General features: G+C 48.9%; 1 protein-coding gene across 1 annotated transcript in view; it reads right to left on the bottom strand.

Annotated features, from left to right (window-relative positions):
* Positions 1–25758, bottom strand: part of Gfra1 (GDNF family receptor alpha 1) — a 205118-nt gene extending 179360 nt beyond the window's left edge. Inside the window, exons 1-3 of the mRNA XM_051199904.1 lie at positions 25649–25758; positions 24467–24760; positions 23201–23284 (exon numbers count right to left, since the gene is read on the bottom strand). Coding sequence (XP_051055861.1) covers positions 23201–23284; positions 24467–24760; positions 25649–25688 — 418 coding nt within the window. The 5' untranslated portion in view covers positions 25689–25758. The remainder of the gene's footprint in view (positions 1–23200; positions 23285–24466; positions 24761–25648) is intronic.
* Between the last annotated feature and the right edge of the window lie 468 nt (positions 25759–26226).

The following is a 26226-nucleotide window of genomic DNA, read 5'->3' as shown; positions in this document are numbered from 1 at the left end:
AAAAAATGGAAACCAAGACACAAATAGGGACAAGCAGCAATATGCAACCTAGACTGCACATCTAGAATAATCTGGCATTTTAAAAAATAATTAACCTGCCAGCCTCCCAGATAAGACAATTCCAACATGCAGTTCATCCCCGGAATAATGGTGACAGGATCCGGTGAGAGGAGCCACCATGGGACAGACCCTCATCTAGGAAACTTGTGCCAAGTTGCTAGCATGTACGCAGAGGTCCCAAAGACACAAATGCTGAAGATTAGCCCAGAGATCTCTGCTGGATAAGTTAGGACAAGGTCCAGAAAGAGGCAGACATCCTTAAGAGTGCTGTCCCGAGGATGCTTCTCCATGGAATGAGGAACGAACAGCCGTATACCCGTGAAACTTGAGAGATCGGCACAGCAAGTCTAGATTAACCCTGACAGTTGCCTTTAAGACCCTATGCAGGAACCCTCCGAAGGCCACTGCCACCAAAAACGAACTTGATAGACCCCGTGAAAGCAACAAATGGGAGACAGTGACAACTGGTCAACCTGAACGGTTCTAATAACTAAACGAGACAAAGGAGGAATGGAAATCACAAGAAGCTATCTCAAAATGAACAAGGCTAGAGCAGGTGCTAGAGCTCAGCAAGCACTTGCCAACAAAGGTGATGACCTGAGTCCAACACCTGGGTCCCTAAGGTAGAAGGAAAGAGTTGATTCCTGAAACTTGTCCTCTGCCTATTACACATACATTCATAGACACATGCACACACCCTGTAATTTCTTTTTTCTCTGTAGCTTTGGAGCCTGTCCTGTATAGATTAGACTGGCCTGGAACTTACAGAGATCTGCCTGTTTCTGCCTCCCAAGTGCTGGGATTGAAGGCATACACCACCACCAGGCTATAAAATAATATTTTTAAAAATAACTAGAGAAATTTAAAACTTAAACTTCAATATACGGGTTTGATGGAACACAGAGAAGGCGGTTAATAAGCAGGAAGCTGGACTTGAACCCTCAAACAAAAGGTGTATCAGAGAAACAGAGAATGGAAAACACAAGTCTGAACCACAAGGAGAATAAGTGGTTTACAAGGAAGACAGCTGGGAGAATGGAAGGCATTAGGAGGGAAATTAAGCAGAAAATCTGCAAGCGAAATGAAGATGTATTCACTTTGGGGGAAAAAATTATAAAACGCCAAGAATCTTATACACAAAGCTGGGGGATGAGGAGATGGCTCGGTGCGCGAAGGGCTTGCATTAAAAGCATGAGGGCCTGAGTTTGAATCCTTAACCCATATTAAAAACCAGCTGCAGTAGCAAACACAGAGGCAGGATGACACCCAGAAGCTCACCGGCCGGCCAACCTGCCGTACACATAATGACAAGAGACTCTGTCTCTAAGAAGGTGTGGTCGTTCTCTGACTAGCTCACATTTGCTGTGACACAGGCTCACATACCCACAGTCATAGTCCATCGCAAAAACAAAGCCATGTTTGAATAACAGTGAAACAAATAGGAGATGTTAATATATTAGATGACAAGGAAAATATGATAGCTTAAAGAAATGCAAATCAAGACTGAGAGCTGACTCTTGTCAAGAATGCGGAGAGAATTTTACAGTGACACAAAATGCACTCTCTACTCATCAACTTGGTCTGCTGAAACTCCGAAGGTGTGTCTGAACCCTTGGAATTGTGGCACAATCAAGGTTGTCTCTATCCTCACCCCTTCCATCTAGAACTCACCAATCTGACCAAAGTGTGGGACCTGGAGGGTTCAGAGGAGCAAGGTACTGGCTGCAGCCTTCCTCCTATGCATTCCAGTCTGAAATGTTTGAGGGCCTGAGAGAACCTTCTGTGCCAAGGTGTGTCATGTAAAGGATATTTACCAATACCGCCCACCCAAACTCTGAGAGAAAATAATAGGATGTCCAAATCATGCCCCCTCCCCAAGATGCAGGAACCATCATGGAAAGGGGCAGAAAGATCATTAGAGTCACAGTTTGAGGAGAATCAGCATCTCCTGCAAGGGCAGTATCGATGTGCTCATGAACTCAGAGCAGCTGTGATTGCCTACTCAAAATCAAAGGAGCCCAGGTTCTAGCATGAAGGGGATAAGCTCAGGAGCCTCCCCCACCTCCATTCCCTAGCTGAGGAGCTTTGGATAGTTGATGGGTCCTAATGGAGGAGAAGTCATTCTCTTTAAGATGAGTGTTTCGCCTGCCTGCATGCATGTGTGTGCGCTGTGATCCCAGCTCCTCTGGAACTTCAGTCAGGAAAGCAGAAGACTGCCAAGTCCAAGTCCAGCCTACCCAACTCAGGGAGACCCTGCTTCAAAGGAAGATTTTTTAAAAGATAAAAATGACACGCACTTGTCAGACCCAGGGAATTTCATGACATAAAGGTAAACGGTACACTTTAAGGGTAATAATGTACTCGTATTATAACACTGTAAGGCCTTGATTTTAACAAATATAGCACATTAAAGTAAAATGTTAATGGTGGAGTAGATATGGGGACTCAGAACTCTCTTTTCAAGTATTCTGTGGATCTAAACTATTTACTTAAAATAGAGCCTAGGAAGAAGGGAAAGATTAAGGTATCAGGTCCCAAGCATTCATACTTGGAAAATAACTATTGTAAGGTGTGTCCCAGCAGAGACGCCATCCAGGGTGGTTAATATGATAGAAAACTGAGGGATGTGGCCAGGACTTAGAAGCCAAAAAACAAACAAAGTTAACTTTGTAGGATTTAAAAGGTGAAAAAAATATATATCCCATTGTACATAACTGCATTTTTCTTATCGGCCATAAATAATTCATAACCCACTCAGTTATTCTATCTATAGACAGAACACACACACACACACACACACACACATTTATCACAGAGGGTCAAGAATAGGAATATGGTTACAGCACAAAGAAACAACATACATACCTTTATCATTCATGGAAAATCTTTGTAAAGAAAAAAAGTAGAGAGGCTGGACAAACACTATCCCCACAACATCAGAATTCATACTTACTTAAACCACAAGGACCTTTTCCATTTCTGAGCATGGGCCCTGGATATCTTCCAAATTCAAAAGTTCTTGACCATTGCAACTCTCCTTAAAACAGTACCCACTGAGGCTGGAGAGATGGCTTAGCACTTGAGCACGCCTGAAGTTCCTCTAAAGGACCAAGTTTTGGGTCCCAGAACCCCACTCATGACTACCTGTAACTCCAACACCTCCTCGTCTACCTGCTCTCACATACAAATACCCACAGGCAGACACACACACACACACACACACACACATCTACTTATAATAAAAAAAAAAACAAATCTTAAAAAAACAAAAGTAGTCGTCCTGTTGGCCTACACGACCCTCTCCTCTGTCCTCATTTATGATGTGTGGCCATAATCAGAATGCCAACCCTGCATGTCCCTCCCTGTTCCCCAAATTGTCTGGCCGAGAAGGACTCTTCATCAATTATTTAGTGATACTTGAGGGAAAATCCAATTGTTCCTATGGCGATTCCTTTTTAAGATGGTAAGAAGAAAATGGTTCCATCTGCTCACTATGGGTGGTAGACACTGGGATCCTCTTAACCTGTATACTTGACAGAAGACTCTGAGGCGTAGGCCCTGGGAAAGCCACTGAGTGTTTCCCAGGCTGAGTCCCTCCAAACCTGAGTTCCCATACTTCTGCCAGCAAGAGCTCTGGTAGGGACAGGGGGGAGAGGTAGGGGAGGAGAGGGAATAGCCATAGAGCTGCAGCCTAGGAGTCTCATGCCAGGCACATCACCAAAGCCTCCAGAATGAAGTTTTGTCTAAAATACCCACACTTTTCCCAAGAGTGTGGGACAAAACACAGCTACACCTTCCCCTGGAGCCTTGTGGATAATGAGCACTGCTTTGGGAGGTCAGGTGATCAGCCTCAAGCTGACCTTCAACCCTTCCATGAGTAGACAGGACAAAGACTCCCATCCCACCCGCTGAACTTTAACCAAACGTTTCTCCAGGCTCTGGTTTCTGAAGGGCTAGGACTCTGCATTCAGAGTTGCCTGGGACCCATCCTCTCATACAGCTGACAGAATGTCAAAACGCCCCATTTTATCCAGAGTTTCCTCTAGGGCATCTCCTTCAAGGGTCTGCAAATCTATGAAGTCCTCGGGCAGACAGGAAAGCAACTCCCGTTGAGGAAACCCAAGACTGAAACAGTGAAAGGGCCTGTGAAAAATTACGTGATGCTCTCCGGAGAAGCGAGTGAAACACCAGCTCTCCCTCCCGCTCTTCCCACATGGGTGCAGTTGGTCCCTCTCAAATGTGACAATGACGACAGTGGCTGCCACGGTGCATTCCGAGGTTTAGCTCTAGGCTCCATCTGCAGGCCTGCTCCAGGAAACCACGGATCCCCTCGCCCCGACTGCTGCCACCAGCCCTAGATGTCTTCCCTGACTCATCTCATCCTGGCCTGCCTCCTGCTCCCTCCTGACATGCACGCCTCCTCTTTCTCTTTCTGGAACGTTCTTACCACCCTGACCGAACCAGCTCCCTGCTAGCAGCCCTCTTAGCAACATTGACCTCTTGGTGTGTGTGTGGGGGGGGGTTATTGTATACTTGAGATTCTCTGCGCCTTGACCCCTCTACTGGACCAGCATAAACTCCAAGCACTGAGTGGAGGCTGGCATTGCCACCATCACATTGCCAGGCACCTAGTGATGTGTCCACCTGTGAGGCTCTGGCCCATCTGCACCTAAAGAGACACAGAGAACTGCTGGGAGACGTCCCTCGATTGACTCTGAAATGATGCATCCAACGTGAAGGGCACGTATATAAGCTGCAAGGTCAAGAGGTCATGCTCTCAGCTGACCTCTGACAGGCTCTAAAACCAAGTCCCCAGGGAGATGCAGTCGCAAGTTCTTGTAAGACCAAGGATGCTCAGGCAAGTGGGCTGCCGTAGCTTGGGGACCATGTTCTACAACACCTGTTGACACAGCGGCAAAGAAAGAAAACAACAGATAGGTTCTCCATTGCCCTGGATGCCTCCTAACAGACACCCCTTCCGGCTTGGCAGTATCCACAAAGCACGCTTGTCCGCGCTCACCTAGGTGCTGGGCATCCCATAAAACACGGTGCTGAATAACTACTTGGAAGTTCGCCTGCACCCATCCGGCTCCTGTTCACTGTATTTACCCTTGCACGCATTCACTCACGGATGAGTGTTTGCCCGTGTTGTCGCTTCCTTCAATCAGGGACACAGCAAGGAACAAAGCGGACGAGGCCCGTGCTTTGAAGTGACAACACTCTCTGACCCACAAGCAAATAAACTGGAAAACCAGTATCAGATGGGTGGGTGGGTCCTGCGGACACCATGATATGGGGGCTGCGGTAACGACTATCTGCCGGGCAGAAGAGAACAGCGCTATGCTAAAGAGCATGTCCACTTAGAAATGCCACTTCCAAAGCGTGCACCCAGAGTGTCCTGGGGACAAGTAGACACCCCTCCCCCCTCCAGTGACACTCACACATGACGTCTCCAATTCTGACAACTCCAAATCCAGAGTAGGGAGATACGGCGATGGAGGATTTCAAGGCTGAGGACGGTGAGCCTCATGGCCCAAAGTTGGTGCCCAGGCCTGATTTTCCAACATCCCTGTGACCTCTAGCTGTAGCTCTCTATTGAAACTTGATGGTGGTCTGGCTTCATCTCTGTCTGTCTTTCCAGGGTAGAGATTGTTGCCACCACAAAGCCAAGCGGCATTGGCCATGAGCTCTGCCGACAGGGGTAGGTACCTGGAACGGCCAGTTCTTTGTCACTCAGAGTCTCAGCTGACAGTCTCCTCTCCAGTGAGGCTGTTCTTGGCCTCCAGTGACCATCACATGGGTATGTTTTTATTAAGGACACTGGCTGCCATCAGCACCCTCTTGCGTTAATATAATCATGCTGTATGCTGTAACTCACTACTGAAATGTCAGTGTCATCTGTCTTGCCCACACCAACGTCCTCAGGACCATGAACAACGTCCAGCTTCCAAAGCCTTAGAAATTCCACCGATGAACTGAATTCCCAAGAATTTAAAAATTCACTGAGGAGCACGTGCTATGTCAGAACAGGAAGAGTTCCCCAGGAAAAACACCAACTGCAGCATAGTATCTCTCTTTCAACCCAGCAGAGGGGCCCGGGAGATGCCACACGAAATGTCACACACACACATGAAAGCATGAACCGTCCCATGTTGCCAGATCTGGAACACTTAAATGGCCCGTATAGCCCATCTTGCCAGAGAACAGAGATGTAAGCAAAATAAAGGAACTGATTAAATGGGACCTTTAGAGTTTAACTCAGAAATCTGATAGACACACATGCATGTATGCAAGAGAGACAGACACACACACACATACACACATGCACACACATGTGCTTGCATGCGTGACAGAGAGAGGCTTTCCCAGGCCCAATGTCAGCCCTCTAGAGTTTAAACCCTTGGATTAACAGCTTTGTTAATCCTGGAGGCTATGGGAAGTCCAAATCTCAGAATGCCAGCATCGCACACTGTGCTCACGGTGACACCCCAGGAGCACAGGTGTGTGATGCATGGCAGAGAGTCAGGGCTTACAGAGCAAAGTGCCAAAGTCACTACAGGGTGGAGAGAGTTCTCATCTGAGTGCATGTGAAGAGAGGTCTGTGGGGAGGGAGGTCACCAGCACGGTAGCACCGTATTGTCTCTCTAGGATGCAGGGAGCTCCTGGGACTGCAGTGGGCCTTTAGTTATTTTTTTATTGCTCAGTTATGAAATATAAAACCCTGGGTACAAAACTTTCTATTTTAAGACCTTCTGAACATTTAACTTTGTATTGGACATCGATGGTAAATATTTGCCAGGCATTTAAGGCCTACGTCAGAGGCCTATTTAACAAGCACTCTGCCTTTAAGTTCTGTTTGTAAGCCTCAGCTCGGGCTACTCACCTTCCTGGGAACCCATACCCACTCGATTTCCCTCATTCTCCAGGCTCACTCCAATTTGATCGGCAGGCCAGATACTCATCAAGAGCCATTTCCAAAAGGCTATTTCTACCTGTGTCCACTTGCTTTTCTTGATGGAGAATGTATTGTATGCTTGGGATGTGATCACACCCCCTTTACTCTCTGACAGACTGTAACAGTAAAGTGCTGTCTACTTCTACTACACGGTAGGGCTGCTCTGTTTTCCTGACCAGCCAGGGCAAACAAAATTACACACACATCCAGGACATCTGAGAAACACCTTCACCCTGACCAGGGCAAGCCGCTGCCAAGGGCAGACAGGAGACAAAGGCCCTCCTGATCGAAAGAAATGTCTACGTGTTGAGTGGTTAGTACATAAGCACTTTCCACCACAATGAGGCCACTTTCCCAGGGAGTGAGGCCCTTGAACATGGAGTCTCATAGAAATAACTCAGCATTCACACATACACACATGCTCCAGGCTACAAGCATGCAAATAAGACATCTCAAGTGAAGAATTAGTCAAGTCAAAAAGCTGACCCTGATGTCATTTCATGACCACACTTCTCCCCCCCCCCCCATACATAGAAGCATCTTGCCTAGAGAGTCTAATATATATACCTCTTCCTTTTGCCCCAGGCAGGCTAAGAGACAGGGCCAGCTCAGTATGAAACGCATATGCATTATGTCTAGTGACCTTGATGGAAGTATTTGCAGGCGGTTGAATGAGCACATTTCAAAGGAGGGATCCTCAAGTTTGAGATCTCAGGAGACTTCACAAAACTCATGCACGGATCCCCACGGATCCCCTGAAGCCCATGTAGGAAGCACTGGTCAGAACATGGAGCTCCTCAAGCATGAAAGATGGAAAGCCACATGACTTTGTGGCAGTAAAGACCCTAAGAGCTCTGAAGTCCTGGGAGGGCAGTAAGACCAGGCACTAGCTAGTAAACCAGGGTTGGGGCAGAGAAACGTGTAAGTCAACTGGCCACCTCCAGGTCTCTCTTTGTAATGAGATACAATTATTTTTCTCTGCTCAAATATAAACAGGATACTCAGACCAGAGGGAGCCAAGTATCCACCTTGAATTCAGTTATTCCTGTTCTTATAAAACAACCAGAAAGGCAGCATGCGGCAAAGCCCTTACTGCTACCCAGACTTGGCTGGAATTCAGGACCAGCCACCAGCCAGCTGTGTAAGTATGTACGGGTCACCAGTTTTTGGGTTTGGGTTCCCTACCACGCAATGTGTGATGAATGTCCCATCTCCAGGCCAATACTCTTAGTGAAGATCCCATAAAACAGCCCAGAAATGACCGTTGCGTCTTGTTTATGGGAATCCAGCACACATGCTACTATTGGTTGCCAATGATCAACCAGCACCAACTTTGACGATGGCGATGAATAGAGGGCACCTCAAACATCCTCCAATCTTCAAGCTTGAAGATTCCATGGAGGTCACCGCCCTTGTTACCGGCACTGGCATTAACTCTCAGGGAGGACTCTTGTCACAGAGGGGGTACTCTCCAGAGCTGACCCTTAGAAACACCCCATGTGATCGATCACAAAGCCTGGATTCAAGAAAAGCTGCCTTCAGCATCCAAAGGAAGAAGTCACACCCGGGATCTCAACCCAGACAAAGGAGGCAGAAACAAAGTGAGCAGAGCTTAGGAATTCTGACCCTCACCTGACCTCATGCACAACACAGTTCCTAGTGAGACCCACTTTCTCTCTGGGAGACCAGCAGCTGTGGAATGTCAAAAACAGGGTGCAGGGGTCTAAAGTTACCCCTCCTCCACCACAAAGAAAGGAAACGCATTTCTGGGTCTCTGACTTTATGTTCTTCTGCCGGGGAACAAATGTCAGCAAGATGTAGGGTGCTCCGCACTGCCTGCCTCCCAAACGCATGGAGCGTAATTTTATCCGACGCTATGCCTGCTTAATTGTGGCGCATTAAGTATTATGTTCGTTGTTTCTGAAACTGTAGATTGATGAATAATTTATTTCAGACAAAGAAAACTCTTGAATATGAAATGTCTCGTCTTTTAAAATTACAATTTGGAAGACAAGAATGAAAAAAATATCCAGAGCCAGCAAAGCTTACACTACTAACAGAAAACAATGCGTTGACTGCTTCCATGTTGTCTGCAAACATCACCTTTTCAAATCCTTCTCCAGCAAAAAGGGGAGGGGACACTGGTTTGTTTCTTTTTACCATGTTCACAGCCATCCACACTGGGCTCATATATCCAACGTGAGATTCCTGCGGTGGTTCCGCTACCACTAAAGCCCTGGCTTGCCTAAAATTCCTCCCCCTAGAAACATACGTCCTTCCAGAATTTTCTTTTATCCACTTTTTCTGCCTCTCTTTTCCCTTACCCCATCCCAAGGCCATTTTAACCCATTCTGCACTCTAACCCATCACCACTCAGGACAGCGTCAGGCACACAGAGGGTTCTGGAGACAGATGGACTGCTAGTATTTGTGAGTAGACATTGCATTGTTCAACCTACTCTCAACTGATGATTTTCATTTCCAGTACAGCTGCAGTGATTTTTCTCTCCTCTCTTCCTCCTCTTCTCCTCAAACTCAACCCATCTATGCCCATTTCGCGATGACAAGCTGAGGCAGGAGAGGAGTTAGTACACAGGAAAGGAGTCTGTGTCATAGTAAATAAACACTACAACCAAAAGTAACTTGAAGCAGAAAGGGTTCATTTGACTTACAGGCCTTGGCAGAGTTCATCACTGAGGGGAGCCAGGCAGAAACTGAAGCGGAGGCCACAGAGGAACTCTACTCACCAGCTTGCCCACCAGACTCATGCTCAAGTAGCTTTCTTCTACCTCTCAGGAAGCGGGGTCAGCGCTGCCCAGGAAGCTGGGCCAACCCACATCAATCATCACACAAGAAAATACCCCCATAGCCTTGGGGGGGTTCCCAACTGAACCCTTCCCCCCCCCATGACTCTAGCTTTCGTCAAGTTGACAAAACAATAACAACAAAAACAGGACAGCGTTCGAGAAGTTGCTGCTTCCCACTTCCCAGGCTGCTCAGTCATGCCAAAGCAAGCTAAGTAGGCTCCATCGTCTCCTCCACCCCCTGAACTGGATGCCGCTAGTGAGTGCTAGGGTGCGAAATCCAAGCCAGGTGTGCTAACCGCACGCTTCTGTTCATCACCACCATGCTGTATACTGCACTCCACTACAATCAAGACTTCGTACCTGCCCCCCGCCCCCACCCCATGTTTGCCCCAGATCTAGTTCTCAACCTGTGGGTCATGACCCCTTTGACAGACAAGCCTTCATATCTCCAAAAATATTTACATTATGATTCATAACAGCAGGAAAATTACAGCCATGAAGTAGCAATGAAAATAATGTCATGGTTGGCGTCAGCACAGCATGAAGAACTACATTAAAGGGTCGAAGCGCTGGGAAGGCTGGTCTGCCTGGTGGGTCTCCCATGTGCAGAGATGCTTCAGGCTCTGGGTTTCTTGCTCTTAGGGAGCAGCCATAGCCAAGGACACTGCCACCTTGGCTGGCTGGTAAGTCTGGATGTAATCTACACAGTTCCCACTGTTCATCCAGCTTCACAGACACGTGTCCTGGGGTCAGTGAGCATCCCACACCGTCAGGCCAAATTCCTACATTGACAATCCTGGGGTCTTACTCAGACATCCTTGCCAAATGCCCTGACTCCCCAGAAAACAGCCTGGTAATTAATATGTGTACACAGATGCCAGAGAAGCAGTAGATAGAAAAGGAATGAAAATACCAATACATGGAGGCCCTGCCCCTTGGGGGGGGGCAGCAGTCTGCAGAGAAGTTCACCAGCACCACTTGTCCAGCAGGATGGTCCTGCCCTGGAGAGCCATGCTTGAACAACCGGCTTCAAGCAGAGAGGCCTGTTCTGAGCCCAGGACAGGCAATGCTTGGGTAGCTACCACAGAAGACAGGTGGGAAGCTCCTGCTCCAGGGGTCTAGACTAAGCCCTCTCCCAGAGGCCAGCGAGACAGGCTTCTTTTCATCGGCCACACTGTGGGACTCCGCAGAGGGCCTTGGCCTCAGGAATTCTACCAGAGTCTGGTTCCCTACTGTCCTACATCCTGCATCCATCCCAGCATCCACCTGTCTGCCTCGCAGTGTTCCCGGGCCCACCCCGGGCGGGTGCAGACAGCCTCACCCACTCCAGCAGCTCTGTCCTGTCCATTCTGCCGTCACCAGGAGCTGAGGCAGGAGCATGGCACTCTTGACCTCATTCGCCGGCCTGGAGAGAACGTGGAGCGAGGGAGTTCCCGTGGGGGCCCTCATGTTCTTCTCCCACCAGGAAGCATGCAGAGAGCCCTGCCTTGCTTTTACCACACAAGACTCAATAATGAGGTTGAGACACGCAGATTTTCTGCTGTTTTGCCACACTGAGCTGAAAAGGCAAACACAGCCACAGTACGTAAGTCCGACGACTGACAGTGTCAGCGATGCTGAGAGCCGCAGCCAGCCACTGCCTTATCCTGGCGCTCGGACACACAAGTACCCAGTCCACCCCTGTCATGCCTCATGCCTTATCACAGGAAATGGCCCAGGCGCAATGTATCTTCATCCATGACACTCTTCTGCCTGAATTCCTTCTCCAACCGTCTCTATTTATCAAACTCCTATTCATTTCACAAAGCCCAACTCAAAAGTCCCCCTTTAGATTGTAAAACATCATCTTCTAAGCATGACAGAGCCATGGAAATCATAAACTCATGGCAGTTGGCCCTGGGGCCACACAAGTCTCACGTACATAACAGCTCTGGACGGAGTCAGGGTGTACAGGGCCCTACAACAAATATTGGCAATGAACAAAGTCTGGGAGGGGGAGCGTAGTGTAACACATGGCTATAAGCCCGTGGTCATATAGTTTTAGTTAAACTCTGGGCGATAAAAACCAAACCAAAGTCATAAGCATGGAAGTAGGACTGGAATGATAGTCACAAATATGAGAGACCCAAGGGAAAGGTGTAAGAGCGGGTGAATGGGGAGTAATGCTTTAAATACACGTGTGAGCAGAATTTATTAATAAAAGAAATCGAAGATAAGTTCAGGCATTTCAAAGTGAGGATAAGTTCCCTTAGCGACTCTTCTAACTTTTAACTTTATCTAATCGCTTATTCCCTCTCAGGGTTACACTGAGCTGTGTGGGTTCTACCATTCCCCATACATTATCTTCTTCATTTCTATCCACAAAACAGAGAAAGCGAATTCTTAGAGGGTGGGAAAGGGAAGTAAATCTGTGAGTGCATTTGGCAGGAATAAAATTCTACCACCTTGAAAAGATGAAAAATAAGAGCCCCAAACTGACCAATTTTCCTAAATCAAAAATAAACACATGGAGCATATATTGTCACATAGTCTCAGATAGCATGTGATACATGTAACATTCATAGCATGTGTCATATTACACATACAACATGTTACATGTTACATAATACAAAGTATGTAATGTATGTGATTATGTGTGTCATATGTATACCATGTATGTGTGACATAGATAATAGATATTAAATGCTTTTTGCATCTACAGGTTGGTTATACCCTGAACTCTCACAGAACACATATGCTGCACATGTCATCACAGGAATACTGAAGCCAACTTCATACATAAGAATCCTGGTTCTGCCACAGCTTAGTTCTGTCGTGTGTGTGTGTGTGTGTGTGTGTGTGTGTGTGTGTGTGTGTGTACATGCACGCGCATACCTGCACAGTATGCATATGTGTGCATGCATGCATGGCAAGGTCTGCTGTTAGTGAGGTGTGAATATGTGTGCACGTGAAGGCCTGAGGTTAACGTCAGGAGTCATCCTCATTTTTACTCACTGAGGCAGGGTCTCGAGCCCTAGCTCAGAACTCACAGATGAGGCCGAATTGTACGTGGGTCGTCATGTCAGCCGTGTGCCTTTTCCTTGGGTTCCAAGGGCGTGAACTCTGGTCTTCATACTTCATCAGCAGACACGTCAATCACCGGGCTGTCTTCCCAGCCCAGCCACACTTAGGTGTATGCACTCTGGTGCTGTTACCACATCCACCCAGTGGAGCTCATTCCTGCTCCTCAACAAGGGTTCACTGAGTTGTTGCACGTAAACGCCTAGGCTGTTGTGTCTCACTTCCGTTGCAATTACTCCCTTTTCTCGAATGACCACAGTGAGATCTGTCACTGGGAGTATACTCAGTGTCAGCGACTCACCCTTCTCCCCATTCAGATGCCCCTTGTCACTCTGAACAGACAGGGCTCCCCTGGCGGTCCCCCACCCCCACCCCCACCTGGGATCTAGTGATCTCCTGGCACCTGCTTCATCAAGGGTTTATGTGGAACTCATATGACGAACAAGGATCAATGAACCATTTCATAAACATGGACTTTAGGAAACCTGCTGCTGTATTCCTACCAACGGCGCAATCAATACTGGTTTTCATACATTATTAAGTGTCCGCCAGATGACAACGTGCAGAGGGCAGTAGAAATACCGGCTGCTGTGGTGCTTCCTAGGCGATTTGCTGGGGCACAAAGGGGAGCAGAGGCAGCGGCAGCGTTGTGGAAGACCAACGCGTAGCATAGGAGGTCACCTCAAAGTGGGACTCAACTATGCAAGTTCTTTGCCACTGTGCAATGCTATTTATATGACAACATGACAAAAAGTGGCCCCAGGCACTCTGTTCTACTTTAGAAACCTTCCCGCCTCACACAGAGACGGAAAAGGATAGAATGCAGAAATTGCTTCTCTGGTTAATACTCCTGCAGTTCCGCCGGAACGGTTTTAATAGCGCGCGTGTTCTGGATTCCGGGTCTCAATTAAGAATCCATCAGAATGCAGGGCCAAGTATTAAAATAACAGATACTGGCTTACATTTCAAGTTTAAAGGCCCTTTGTCACACAGTGTAGAAGACAGAGGAAGAAAAGCTGGGAACAGGAAAGGGGGAAAAAAACGGAACTAAAAAATCTCCTTTTGGAACGAGGGACCCAGGTCTACAATTCAAATGCCAACAGAGAGAAGAGCTGTCCAATCGCGGGAACAAAAATGTGAGCTCTTCCCAGACCCTCAGAGCCATGCTCAATCTCTCAGAGCTCAAAGCTCCCCTCCAGACATCAGAAGGCACAACACGGACCTAGAGAGCTGGGCCATAAAAGCAAAATGCACCGTGTAGGGGGCTGTTCAGTAAAAAGACACACAGCAGTGACTCGCTGTGAGTTCCCGGAGGGAGAGACCCTTACCTTTCAGCCCTCTCTGAAAAGGGAGTAACCATGGAGGACACATGGGTCTAAGATAGCAGAGTACCAGATGGAACCATGGATTGACCAGAAATAGGCCAGTTGACCAAATGATTAAAAGTCTGTCATATGCTAATGCACGGACAGGGCAGACCTTCACCAATTTAGCAAGAGTAAATTACAATTGATTTTCGAAGAAATTACTTGTTCTCTCTCCCTTCTTCAGTCACACACACACAGCTGCATAGCCTCTATCACCACCAGGAACAACTGAATGCCTGTCAAGGAAGGTTTTGGGTTTTTTTTTTTTTTTTTTTTTGGTTTCTAAGGAAAAAAAAAATATAATAGATGCCCAAAATTGAACTCAGAGCACGCAGATATACAAACGTACCCAAAGCTCCAAGAGGTACATGGTATGTACATGTGTCTCTGCAGCTTTCAGGCTCGTGTGCAAGCCATTGCATGCACCACCAGGACTCTACACATCTCCGAGTCCCTGTGCAGTTGGAAAAGAAGATTTTTAGCACTTGATGCGAGATCATGAAAGAGCACACCCCTAGAAATCTAACCCCAAAGACTCTGTGGCCTGAAGTCCTGGTCACAGAGAGAAATGGTTAAAAGATCAAGAAATCACCAGAAAGGTTAACAATGGCTGCTTTCACCCTTAATTTCTGATATGGTGATAGACCCCCTTAGAACGTTAATTGGAATGGAAGGAGAGATCAAAGAAATACCCATGGGACATAATAAATTAGCCCCTTATGCAAATTACCCATTCATTTCCATCACTGACCCAACTAGTTCAGTTTCTAAATTACAGGAAGTGGTTAGCTTCTTTAACAGAAAAAATACCAAATGAAAGATTAAGGTCTTTTTTTTTTTTTTTTTTTTTTTTTTTTTGGAGGGCTTGAAGGGCTTAAAGCAACACAAAGTTTCTCATTTTCTTCCCCTCACAGAAACTCCGAAGAGGGGCAAAAGATTAAAAAAAGAAAAAACAACAACAACAACTAACTAACATTTCAGCCACTGGTTCCTGTTGCTGGATCGGTCAATTAACCCTTGTTCTGAAACAGGGGTCAGCTGCTTCTCTGGCTGGAGCCATGCTGTAGCGCTCACTGTCTTGCAAGAGAGACAGGAGGGAACAGAGGCCTGAACAGGTCAAGGGCCAGTGAAAGGAAGCAGGAAAATACCAGGATCTGGAGGGCTCCACGTAGTGATTTAAAAACAAGCACACACCTAATTTTGCTTGTCATCACTGTTCCCAACAATTTATGTTCCACTGTCCCATAAATTTATGGAACCCTCAGTTTTCTTATCAATAAAATAAGAGGGCTGGGCCAGAATGACCTCCAAAAGTCCTGCCCAGGGCATCTTTGTCAATCTTGTGATTGTGTGACTTTATGATCCTACAGCTTACCTTTTACCTACCAAACTCAATTCTGGTTTCATTTTCTCTTTCCTACTCTGGTCTTCTCTCCCTTTCTCTTTTATTCTCCATCATCTTCTCTGCTTACAGTTAGCCCATAGTCTAAATCACAGTGTGTGTGTGTGTGTGTGTGTGTGTGTGTGTGTGTGTGTGTCAGGACCAACTGTCTCCTTGGTATGAAGAAAAGTGTTAGAAACAAAGACAGAAAGGCACATAAAGGTATAAGATTCAACGTACAGATTCTTCAAGAACTCTGTTCAAAGCTACCCCAGTCCACTGCTTTCCTACTGCCATGGACACGTGTCCTCCAGGAAGGGTGGACAGTAGACCAAGGTCCCCCAGCTAGTCCAGGGTTAACCTGGCAGATTCCCACCTCCTGGAACAACAGCACTCTTTGAACCAAATCTGCTCCATTTTTACCTTCTCTTGAGAATTTCACACTGTGTCTCAGACAACAAAAAAAGGAAAACAAGAAAAAAAAAACAAGGTGTGGAGTGTCCTCTGTAAAGAACAAACTTCGACAGTAGAAAAATGAAGAGACGACAGGAAGAAATACTTCAGGAGACTAAAGAGAAGGAATGAGGACAGACATATTGGCTATAAATAATTTTGCACCTTGTAACAATCCTCAGCTCATGCAATTACCTGTCACTCACTGATGTTTTATCTTCGTTTTCTAAAACAGGACCTCCAGGGGCTCTATGCAAAATATCTGACTGTCTGCATCCCCAGCCTTCACCGGTGCATGCAGGCCCCTGCCATAAAGAGTCAGAGACCACAACGTCCCATTGCTCTCCTCATAAAACTTATTGAGGTTCACATTTAATCTAAATAACATAATGTTGCCTGGAGGACGTGGTCAGTGACACAGAAAGACACAGCTTCCTCAAGTCATCCGGCAGGTAATGAGCAAGTATGTAGAAGCTAAAACGAAAGGCCACACGTGTGATTTACACACTTGTTTACAAGTTCAAAGACCCTAAAAGGCTCCTACTAGTGTTTGCTTAGACTGGTTATCCTTTCTTTTTGAACCTGTGTGCAATTTCATATTGTTACACCATAAAAGCGGACCCGCCCCCCCCCGGGGGGGGGGAGTGGAGCAGGAAAGGAGGAGACTAAAACCCAAAGGTAGTGGTCTGTGAAAGTGAACTGTGCCTGTACTTAGCAGAGGCTTCCAAGGCAGAAGTCTCTCCCGCTGCTGTCTAAGGCAAGGCGTGCCCTTCGAAGGGAGCAGTAATTCTTCTGCTGTGGGGCGCTGGAAAGATTTATGGGGTGAGGTGGGGGGAAATGGGAGTCAGTGAAGCTGAGAAGGGAAAACTGATCACAAGAATCCTTAAGTACAGGAAGAACTCCCTTCCCCGGTGGTGAGCCACACACTCATCTCCAACCAAGTAAGTGCAGCATCAGGAACCTGAGCAGGCATGAGCAGGGATCCCCAGCAAGGCCTCCACTAGCCTCGTGCCTGGCTATCTATGGAGAGGCAAGGCTTTCCTCCCCTCCAGAGCCTTTGAGACAGAGACAGGCTCATCCTGCTTTGCCAAAAGTTTGCGTAAGGTTTGCCTTGGGTTCCTGATTGCTTCCCTGATTAGGAAGTATGCTCTATGGAGAAGAAGCCTGGCCTCAGAGTCCGGAGAGAACTTACAGCAAATAAGGGTCTCAGCAATGGAAGATTTACAGAGGGCCAAAGGTGTTTCAGGCACTGTGCTAATTTTTTTCACATAAAGCCTCATTAACCCACAGAGCCGATGAAGAAGATGCAATCACCCTGATTTTATACAGCAAACGAAGCCAAGTTTTTGGGTGGAGCCAGGAGTCACGTGGCTGGGTGAAAGCCGAAGGTACATGTCATTTTTCTAGCCCGTGTATGTGTTAGGAGTGACCCTGTGAGGCTACCCTGAACACCGACAGAGCAAATGCGGGGAGACAAAGACCCAGCACGGGAAGTCTGTGAAGTAAGACTGCTGTCATCGGGTCATCGAGGTTTCTGGCAATGACACTGAGAGAAACAAAGCCCAAGCTGACAGGTGTCCTGCAAAAGGCAAGATGGTAACTTGAGCAATGGCGGAGGACCATGCCAAAGAAGACAGGCTTTCTCCTGTCTACTCCGAGCCTGGAGTCAGAACTCCGCTGACTGAGTAAGGATGGAGGAGGCTGAAGAAGACCCCGCCGTTTATGGTGTAACACATGGGACATCCAATCACACCACTGTGTGAGAGAATCGGGAAGAAGGTAAGGGGATGGGTTATGGATATGCTAGGTTTGAGGTAACAGATACAGCTACATGGTCCCAGCAGGAAAGACTGCTTCAGAACCTGGATAAACCAGGTGGCTGCCATCCCTGGAATGGACAAGCCCTGTCTAGAGCATGCGGTAAAAAACACATCTTTCCTCCCACAGAGCCATGCCCTGGCAAGTCTCAAGCAGTACGTCACTTACCCTCTCTGCAAAAGTGTCTGTGAAAGCCTAGATCTCTGAAGACGCTGCCCTATCTGTCAATCAGCCACCCAGGTCAACAGAATGCCTGCTCTGGATCAGAGAGGGTGCTGGGTGCCAAGCACACACACAGAGTAGCAGCCACTCACCCACTCACCGACTCCGAGTGGGAAAGGCAGAGGCATCAATGTGTCTTTCTCAATGTGCTGTGATTAACAATTACCATAAAAGCAAAGGATCAGGAAGCAGGAGGGAGTCTTAAGTGAAGGGCCCGTTTGGGGGATTCCAGCAAGGCCTTCAGAGAAGAAATGTGACTACGGTCTTGAAGAAGTATTAGAAGCTTCTGGAGCAACAAGATGGAGCAACAAGATGCAAGCAGAGGCCCAGGAGGGAGAGCACAGATGGACTACACGGGGGAAGGGTTTGGCTGAGGAGGGAGGTTGATTGGAAAGAGCATGGTGCTTCCAGGGGGCTGCGCAGTTAGGCCAAAAAGGGCTCTGTGGCCTGCTAGGAGTGGACACAGATCAGAATCAGTAACAGCAGCTACTGGGCTCTAAGACCCAGCCATCAGTGCCATCAGAGATGGTTTCCAAGATCTAGGCAAGGGGCAGAGAGATGTTCAGAGCTTTGAGTGTGGGCTGCTCTTCCAGAGGACGGGATTTTTGTCATCAGCACCTTCATCTCATCCGGTGACTTATTCCTGCCTGTAACTCCAGCTCCCAGAGCTCCCACGCCCTCTCTTCTGGTGCATCGGGCACCCATATGCATGGCGTATACTGGCACACACAGAGACCGACATACAATAATTTAAAATAGTTTACAACTAAATCAAGAACCGAGTAATCAGGATGGGACCCCCATCCCAGAGCGTGGAGGGTCTCCTGTGAGCCACGGACGACGTCGTAAGACTCTTCTCCAGTGGGCCAAGGGTTTAACAGAGTGGTTTAAAGCAGTGACATCAAGATCAGGGCACATGAAATCAGAAACGGACAGCACAGCCAGCGATACACAGCCTCATCCAGAAATCCAGACTCAAGACAGCCTGGGCACATCCTGCTCCTGGGTTCAACCAGTCTTACTCATGTAGGCGCCAGAGTCAAAGCGATGGCACTTACACGAGTTTCCAAAGTGCCATCTCCCAATCAACACTGGAACCTTGCAGCTCCTTTTAGTTTTTCTGCCCCGGAGAGGATTAACACCTCCCTCAGAAACCTCCGCTGGCTCTCAGGCCTCTCTTGGCACCCACTGGACTTTCAACGTTTCCCCATGCATCCACTGCTCTCCTTTTCCGGGGAGTCAAAGAAAGGAAATGCCAGCGGATCCACTGTGCTCCCAGGTCTATGTCTAGTTACTCTTGAAGAAAACGTGACGTAGATCAGGAGTTAACAGGCAGAGGGCAATGGTTAAGAGAGAAGGGCCTGGTGAGTACTGTATGGTAAGTTCTAGTGTCTGGACCTCCAAGTGCACACATAGCTCTGCCTTCTGGGCAGACTCTTCATGGCCCCGCCCGCCATCTACTCCACCATTCTCTCACACGGGCTCATTTTCTCCTTTGTTTAATTCAGGCCCTAGACCCTTGGAAACCACACTGGTAGAGTTCACAGAGAACATGCCTCCTTGAGTCCATTCCGCATGCCTCAGACCAAAGGCTCCCACAATCCAATTTTCACAAGTGTAACCCTGCCAACTGTCCACTAAAGAGCTGGCCTCAATCATCACCTCCATTCCCCTTCTATGGTCCAGGCTTCAGAAGAGAAAATAGTTTGAGATTGTATCTTATTGTTGTTCTCTTCCTTGTTCCTGCCGGGCCGGCCGCGTGCAGTATCTCCACAAGGCCTTTTACCCAGTTAGCAAGACAGCTTTGGGTCTGAAGACTCCAAAGAATATGCAAACAAACATCCTTGAGGGGGCCAGGCATGCTTCTCTGTGTACAGGTGCACTAGGCCATTCACACGGGTGTGGAGGCCAGAGGTCCATGTTAGTGTTGGGGATCATCGTCCTATAACTCTCTACCTTGATGGGGATGGGCGCGCTTGTGTTTCTCTTATTGGTTGACCAATAGCACAGTTTGGCCAATAGAGGCAGAGAGATAGGCGGGACCAGCACACGAGAATTCTGGGAAAGGTAGGCAGAGAGAGACCTCGAGGAGAGGGACGCCATGTAGCTGAGGAAGGAGGAGTAACAGGTCCAGAGTTAGATAATTAAGAAGGCCTAGTCGTCAGCCAACAGTTTTATAATCAATATGGCGTCCATGTTCTTATTTGGGGCTGAAAGGCAGCAGGACCAGGCTGACAAGGGAATTCCAGCAACACCTCCCTCCCTCCCTCCCTCCCTCCCTCTCTCTCCCTCTCTTTCTCTCTCTCTGTCTCTCTCTCTCCTCTCCCTTCTCTCCTCTCCCCTCCCCTCTCCCTCTGAGACAGGGTCACTCACTGAACCTGTTACCACAGAGTTGGCCGGATCTGCCTGCCTCAGCCTTACCCTCCTCAATGGTGAGGTCATAGATGCTCATCCCTGGCTCCAGCTTCTGTGTGGCTGCTGAGGACCCGCACAGTTCTCCATGTTCATTCAGCGAGCACTGAACTCACCCAGCAATCCTCACTGCAAGACTTCCAACTGTGTCTTAGTCTCACTCCTACGTGTGGATAAACACTCTTCACACCAGGCAGGGTTACCCCAACATGGGATCCCTGATGGCTACTGCATCTGTAGGGCTCGGGAGGCCCTCCTGCCCTAGCTTCCTCGGACACATGGCCAGCGCAGGACTTATTCTTCAAGCTCAGACTCCAACTGTGAAAAGCTACATTTATCATTCTGCGTCTCCACCCTCCATCGGACAGAGGCCACACTGGCTAATGTGCCATAGTCAATGACTGCAAACCCCTCAAGGCCCCATTTAAGTAAGCAAGGCTCTACTATACCCACTTAAGGAACACAGCCACTGTCAAAGGTCAAAGCTCTCTGGGGCTAGAACCCAAGTCCAATGCCCTTGAGATACCAAATGCAAGCTCTCAGCAGAGCCTTCCTGCCTCTGCTTAATTCATTATGACTTCCAGGTACTCAACAGGATGGGCCTCACACACTTAGGATCTTATCTGCTGTGAAAGTATACCTGACTGAGTTTATTTATCCAGTAAATGAATAAGGGGAACTTGATCAATGCAGAAGATTTTCTGATACTCCTCAGGGGAATTTAGACATGATTGGCCTTGCTGTTGCAAAGGTGGTATGGCATTGCAGGGGGATGGGGAGGTATTCTGGGGTGAACTCAGTCTTCCTTCAGTACTGCAGAATGCAGAACTCGAGATCACGTACACCAATTGCCTCATTATACCAAGGAGAGGTGAATGATACAGCATCAGGCAGGAGTCTGTGCAAAGCCACACGTGTAGCTCACACTGCAATTCTGAAATTAAAATCAAAATGGGCCTTACTTATGGGGCAGGCCCCACCCTTCTAGCCATCCGTGGGAAGTAACGTTCTCATGGCAGGCATCGGGGGAGAGGTACAGAGGTCAGGATCCCAGTACCCCATCAGTTACACCCCATCTCCACCCTATACACCCATCTACACCCCACCCTCCACAACTGCTTCCTTGAAAGGCTGCCCCTGCATATCTCTCTCAATGCTTAAGACACCGTCTTTGCAGGACAGAGAGAAACAGTCAAGATTTAGAATGGAAATTACCAGAAAATTCAACAACACGAAGGTCTCAGAAAACCAACTTACATATCTTACTCTAAACACGCACAGAAAAGAAGGACAATCCTGGTGGACCTTGCTAAAATTCAGATTCTGATTCAGTCGTTTGGATGCAACCTGAGATTCTAACTTCCACGTTAAGGATGCCAGTCTCTGCCAACAACCGGTAGGTGGACCAAACAAATCTGGCTTTGAATTCTGCTTCTTACATTTACCAGCTTTGTGATGACCTGAAGGTCCCCCACCATCTCTGCGCCTTAATCTGCTCATCTACAGACCCTAACCTAAACATGCACATGATGGTGTGTATTAGTGACAAGAAACTCCCAACACAATGCCTGGTATGTAGTAAGGGCTCAGGAAATCTCAGCAGCTGCCTGTAAGATCCACAAGGACCAGGATGATAGCTGGCTCACTGCCAAAGCCACAATATCGAGAGCACAGTAGTTGTCCAGGAGATATTCGGCCAATGAGTGCACACACAGTTTCAATATGTACACACTCCCTTGGTTCTGTGCCTTTTTTGCATAAAAGCCTAAAGCATCGAAATTACCAGAAGATTCTCATCAACAAGCCACCATCTCACAGAATCATATTCAACACTAAGCATCGTGTTTAACCACCAAGACACAGGTGGTGGTTCTATGCTCTTGAGAAATGTCTTAACTGCAAATAAATAAAGACAGCACCAATCTGGACTCTGCATTTCATTGAGAGAAATTACTGCCTTCCTTACTATATGTGGGCTGTCTCATGCTGATGTTATGAAAACAAACAAACAAACAAACAAACAACACCACTTCATTCTCAGACTTTAGTTCACTTCCAACCCAAATTCAGAACTATAAAGAAAGTCCAAAAAGCATAGCGTTAGAAAGACTAAATGTTAAGAGGCCTCTGGGGCAGAGGTCTCTGGGAAGTGCACACACTTGCTCAGGACAAGAAAGAGAAGACAAGTGAACAAATAGAATGTCAGCTTTTAAACCACAGGCAGTCAAGTTAGCCTACCCACAATTCCTCAACAGTTTAAGGATATCTCTAGTGTTTCCTGAAGACAGTTGTGTCATGAGAGCAAATCGCATCCTACAGAGGCACTGGGTACACTATGCAGCAACATATGACCGCCCACTCCGGATGGAAGAGGTCCCTTTATCAGGAGTTAGCCAATCATATTTTATTGTTTTTTTTTTTTCTTTTTAAACTCAGTCACCGCCCTCCCGGCTCTTCCAAACCATCACACTGCATTACTTCATCCAGAGCTACCCTTCCCTCGCAGGCAACTCACTAGGCAACCCACCTCTTCAATACCTTCTCGTTTCACTTCAGATTCCCCAGAAACACCCCATCACCCCACACAGTACCTGAGAGCTCAAGAGAAGGCAGGACTACCCAGCCAAGCCGGCGAAGGAATTGCAGCAAAGTATAAATCAGCTTACCTGGTATGAAAGGGACTGCCCGGAATATATCTGACAACCTGCTGTTAACGGGCTCATACGGGGAATCTTCCAGTAGATCATTTCCTAGAAATGACAGGAAGATTAGGCTCAGCTCTGGAAAACGGGCATGTTTCAAACAGTGTTTCACTGCTTGCTCAGAACCCCTAATCGTGTTATGACTATGTACCAAGAGAATGCTGAAGCCCCCAAAGACTTCACATGCACGTTTGGGGACATTATTATTTTTTTTTTCCTCATTCCTCTGCCTCTGTTGTCCTTGCTCTCCCCAGAGTGCCTAGAAATACTGGAGCACAACCCAGCTCCAGCTTGCCAGAAAACTCTTCCCACTCTTTGCAAAAAGGAACTGAAATCCGAGAGGAAGGAGCCCAGTGACGTCACACACGTCGCTTGCCTCCAGGAACCAATAGAAGAAAGGTGACCCCTGAGAGGCCCCTATTGCTTGTTAGCTCCCCAAACCGAGGCATGTGGTCTGCAGGTGGGAGCCGGGCTGTTCATGAGATCATCCCTAAACACAGGTTTGCACGGCTGGGTTTTAGACGTGGCAGCTGATAGTTTTCCAGCTTCTGTATTACAAACGTTCAGCGAGTCTCAGTGAATGGAAAGGGTGGGTGTCCATGGGGTACATTCACAGACTCCCCTAAGTCCCATTGGAATGGGCATTTGTGATTGCTACTTTGGGGCTAATCATGGTTAAACCTCAACAGCTGGTCCAAAACTCAACTAATCTAAGATGACAAATGTCATTTTCACACGTGGTGTGTTTGAACCGGTGTGTGGTGGGGAAGGCTGGCTCTGCAATACTTCATCTCGTGTCATAAGGGAAGAGAGAGGGGAAACTCTGGGCAAGATGCAGCAGTGTAGCTTTCTGAAACATGATTACAGCCTAAAGCCAGGGAAAGCCCCAGGCTGGCAGAGAAGGGGAAGGTTCCTTAGGCAGCATTGAGGGGGTCCCCACTCCGATGTTTGGACTAGGTTTCAGAAAGGTCAGTGGGATCCCAGGGGTCCCACCCCCCCCCCCCCCACGGATCTTCCAACAACCAGCTCCAACAATAGTGTTGGGCTGCAGCAAACACCAGCTGCCGCTGTCCCTAGGGGCCAATGAAAGGTCCTCATTCCGCAGCTGGGAGAATGGAGTGGAAGATGAGATCAGCCGGCTTAACCCCAAGCCTGACTGGGCTGAGGTTGCCTCCTGACTTGGGAGAGGAAGCCCCTGCAGGCATGCTGGTGGGGGCGGTTGATGCGTACCCTGCAGGCTCTGGTACATGCTCCAGTAGATGCGCAGACAATTCTTCTCTTTCTTCATGCCCCGCTTGCAGCGGCAGTTGTAGAGAGACTTCTGCTTGAGGGCCTCCATGGCGCTGCGGCACTCGTCCTTGGCCTCGAGGCCGGACGCCAGGCTGAAGTTGGTTTCTTTGCCCGCCACGCACTGCCTCAGTGTGCGGTACTTGGTGCTACAGCTCTGTTCCTTCAGGCACTGATCGCTGGCTTTCACGCAGTCCAAGCGGTCCCCGCCACTCACCTCGGCCGACAGCAGCAAATCTGCAGGGTGAATGGAAGAACGCTTGAATGCTAGAGACCAGTGGCGACCCTAATTCCAGGTCCCAGCAGGGGCCAGAGAAGGGGCGGGGGAAGGCGCGCAGCCCTGGGACATGATACCTCCACCCTCCTTGCAATAGGCAGACTACCTAAGAAGCTGATCTACCCCTCTTCGGGGAGACCGTTTTCACACCCCTGGGACCACTGCCTTCATCCCTTCCTGGCCCACCAAGGGAGGTAGTAGCAGCTTCGGTTAGCTGGCCTCCTTTGCCCGATTTGATGAGGATCATGCGGGCCCAGCATCCTAAAGCAGAAGCGGTCCTGGCCCGCTGGCTGCCCCGCCTCCCCGGGCACCTGGGGCTGCAGTCTCCGGGCCAGCCAGTCCGCGGGAGCCCAGGGCCGCCCCTCCAACAGCGCCCTGGAGCGCTCGGCATGGCCTCGGTCGGCCGAGCCGGGGCAGAGGCCGGAAAAGAGGCGAGTCTGCCCCGCGGGTAGGCTGAGACGTTAGTCCCAAAAAGTTCCCATTCCTAAGTTTGCTCTCTCGGACCCCAGCGTTTCCCGACCACACTCCACCTGCAGGAGTGCCTCACCGAGTTCTCTGCGACTTCCAAGGGGACCAACGCCCCAGGCGGTGAAGGTCTCCGACCCCTCAAATCCCCACCGGGCGGAGCTATCATCATTTTGACACAGCAAAATAAAACCAACCGCGCAGAGGTCCGCTGCCGCCGCTTCCCAAGCTCAGAGACCCTGGAACCTTTCACCCCGCGGCGAAACTTTGCACCCACACCCACGGAGCCCACGCTACAATTCTGGAGTGACCGCCGCAATGGACTCTTAGAAAAGAGTCCGGGGGAGGGGAGGGGGTGGCAGCCAGCGGCAGCCTCGACTTACCCAGGAGTGGCAGCGCGAAGTACAGAGTGGCCAGAAACATGGTGTCGATGCGCAGCGGGTCCCCGCCCCCCACAATCCAAAGCCGCCGCCGCCGCCGGGTCTCGCAGGGAGGGCTCAGCGTGCAGCGGTCCTCGGGCGACCGCGCTGCTCTGGCCACTCCAAGTTCAGCTCCATCCAGGGCGAGAGGAAACTCCCCGACGCTCTGCCGCCCTCCGCCGCCGCCAGCGACTCAGCCCCGGGCGGGCGCGAGGGCGGGAGGCGGACCCACTTTTAGGGGTTCAGTTCCGACCCAACCTGGAGAGGAGAGGAAAAGCGCTTTGAAACGCGAGCCCAGAGCGCTGAAGCCTCCCGCTCCCTCCCGCTCCCTCCCCTCCCCTCCCCCGCTCCCGCCTGGAGGGACTTCTCAGCGCTACCCCCACTCGGGTCCGAGAGCGGGAGCGGGAGGTGGGGGTGCATATATTCCGGGCGTGGGGAGGCTCCGGAACCCGCGGTTTGGGGCTGGAGAAGCGCCCAGCGTCCAAAGCCAGGGGCCATCCCGCACAACCCAAGAGGCTGAACGCAAGCACATAAATAAGCTT

The sequence above is a fragment of the Phodopus roborovskii genome, unplaced genomic scaffold, assembly GCF_943737965.1.
Source record: "Phodopus roborovskii unplaced genomic scaffold, PHOROB, whole genome shotgun sequence".
Classification (NCBI taxonomy): Eukaryota; Metazoa; Chordata; class Mammalia; order Rodentia; family Cricetidae; genus Phodopus; species Phodopus roborovskii.
The sequence above is the reverse complement of the archived record's forward strand: the minus strand, read 5'-3'. Positions and strand labels throughout refer to the sequence as shown.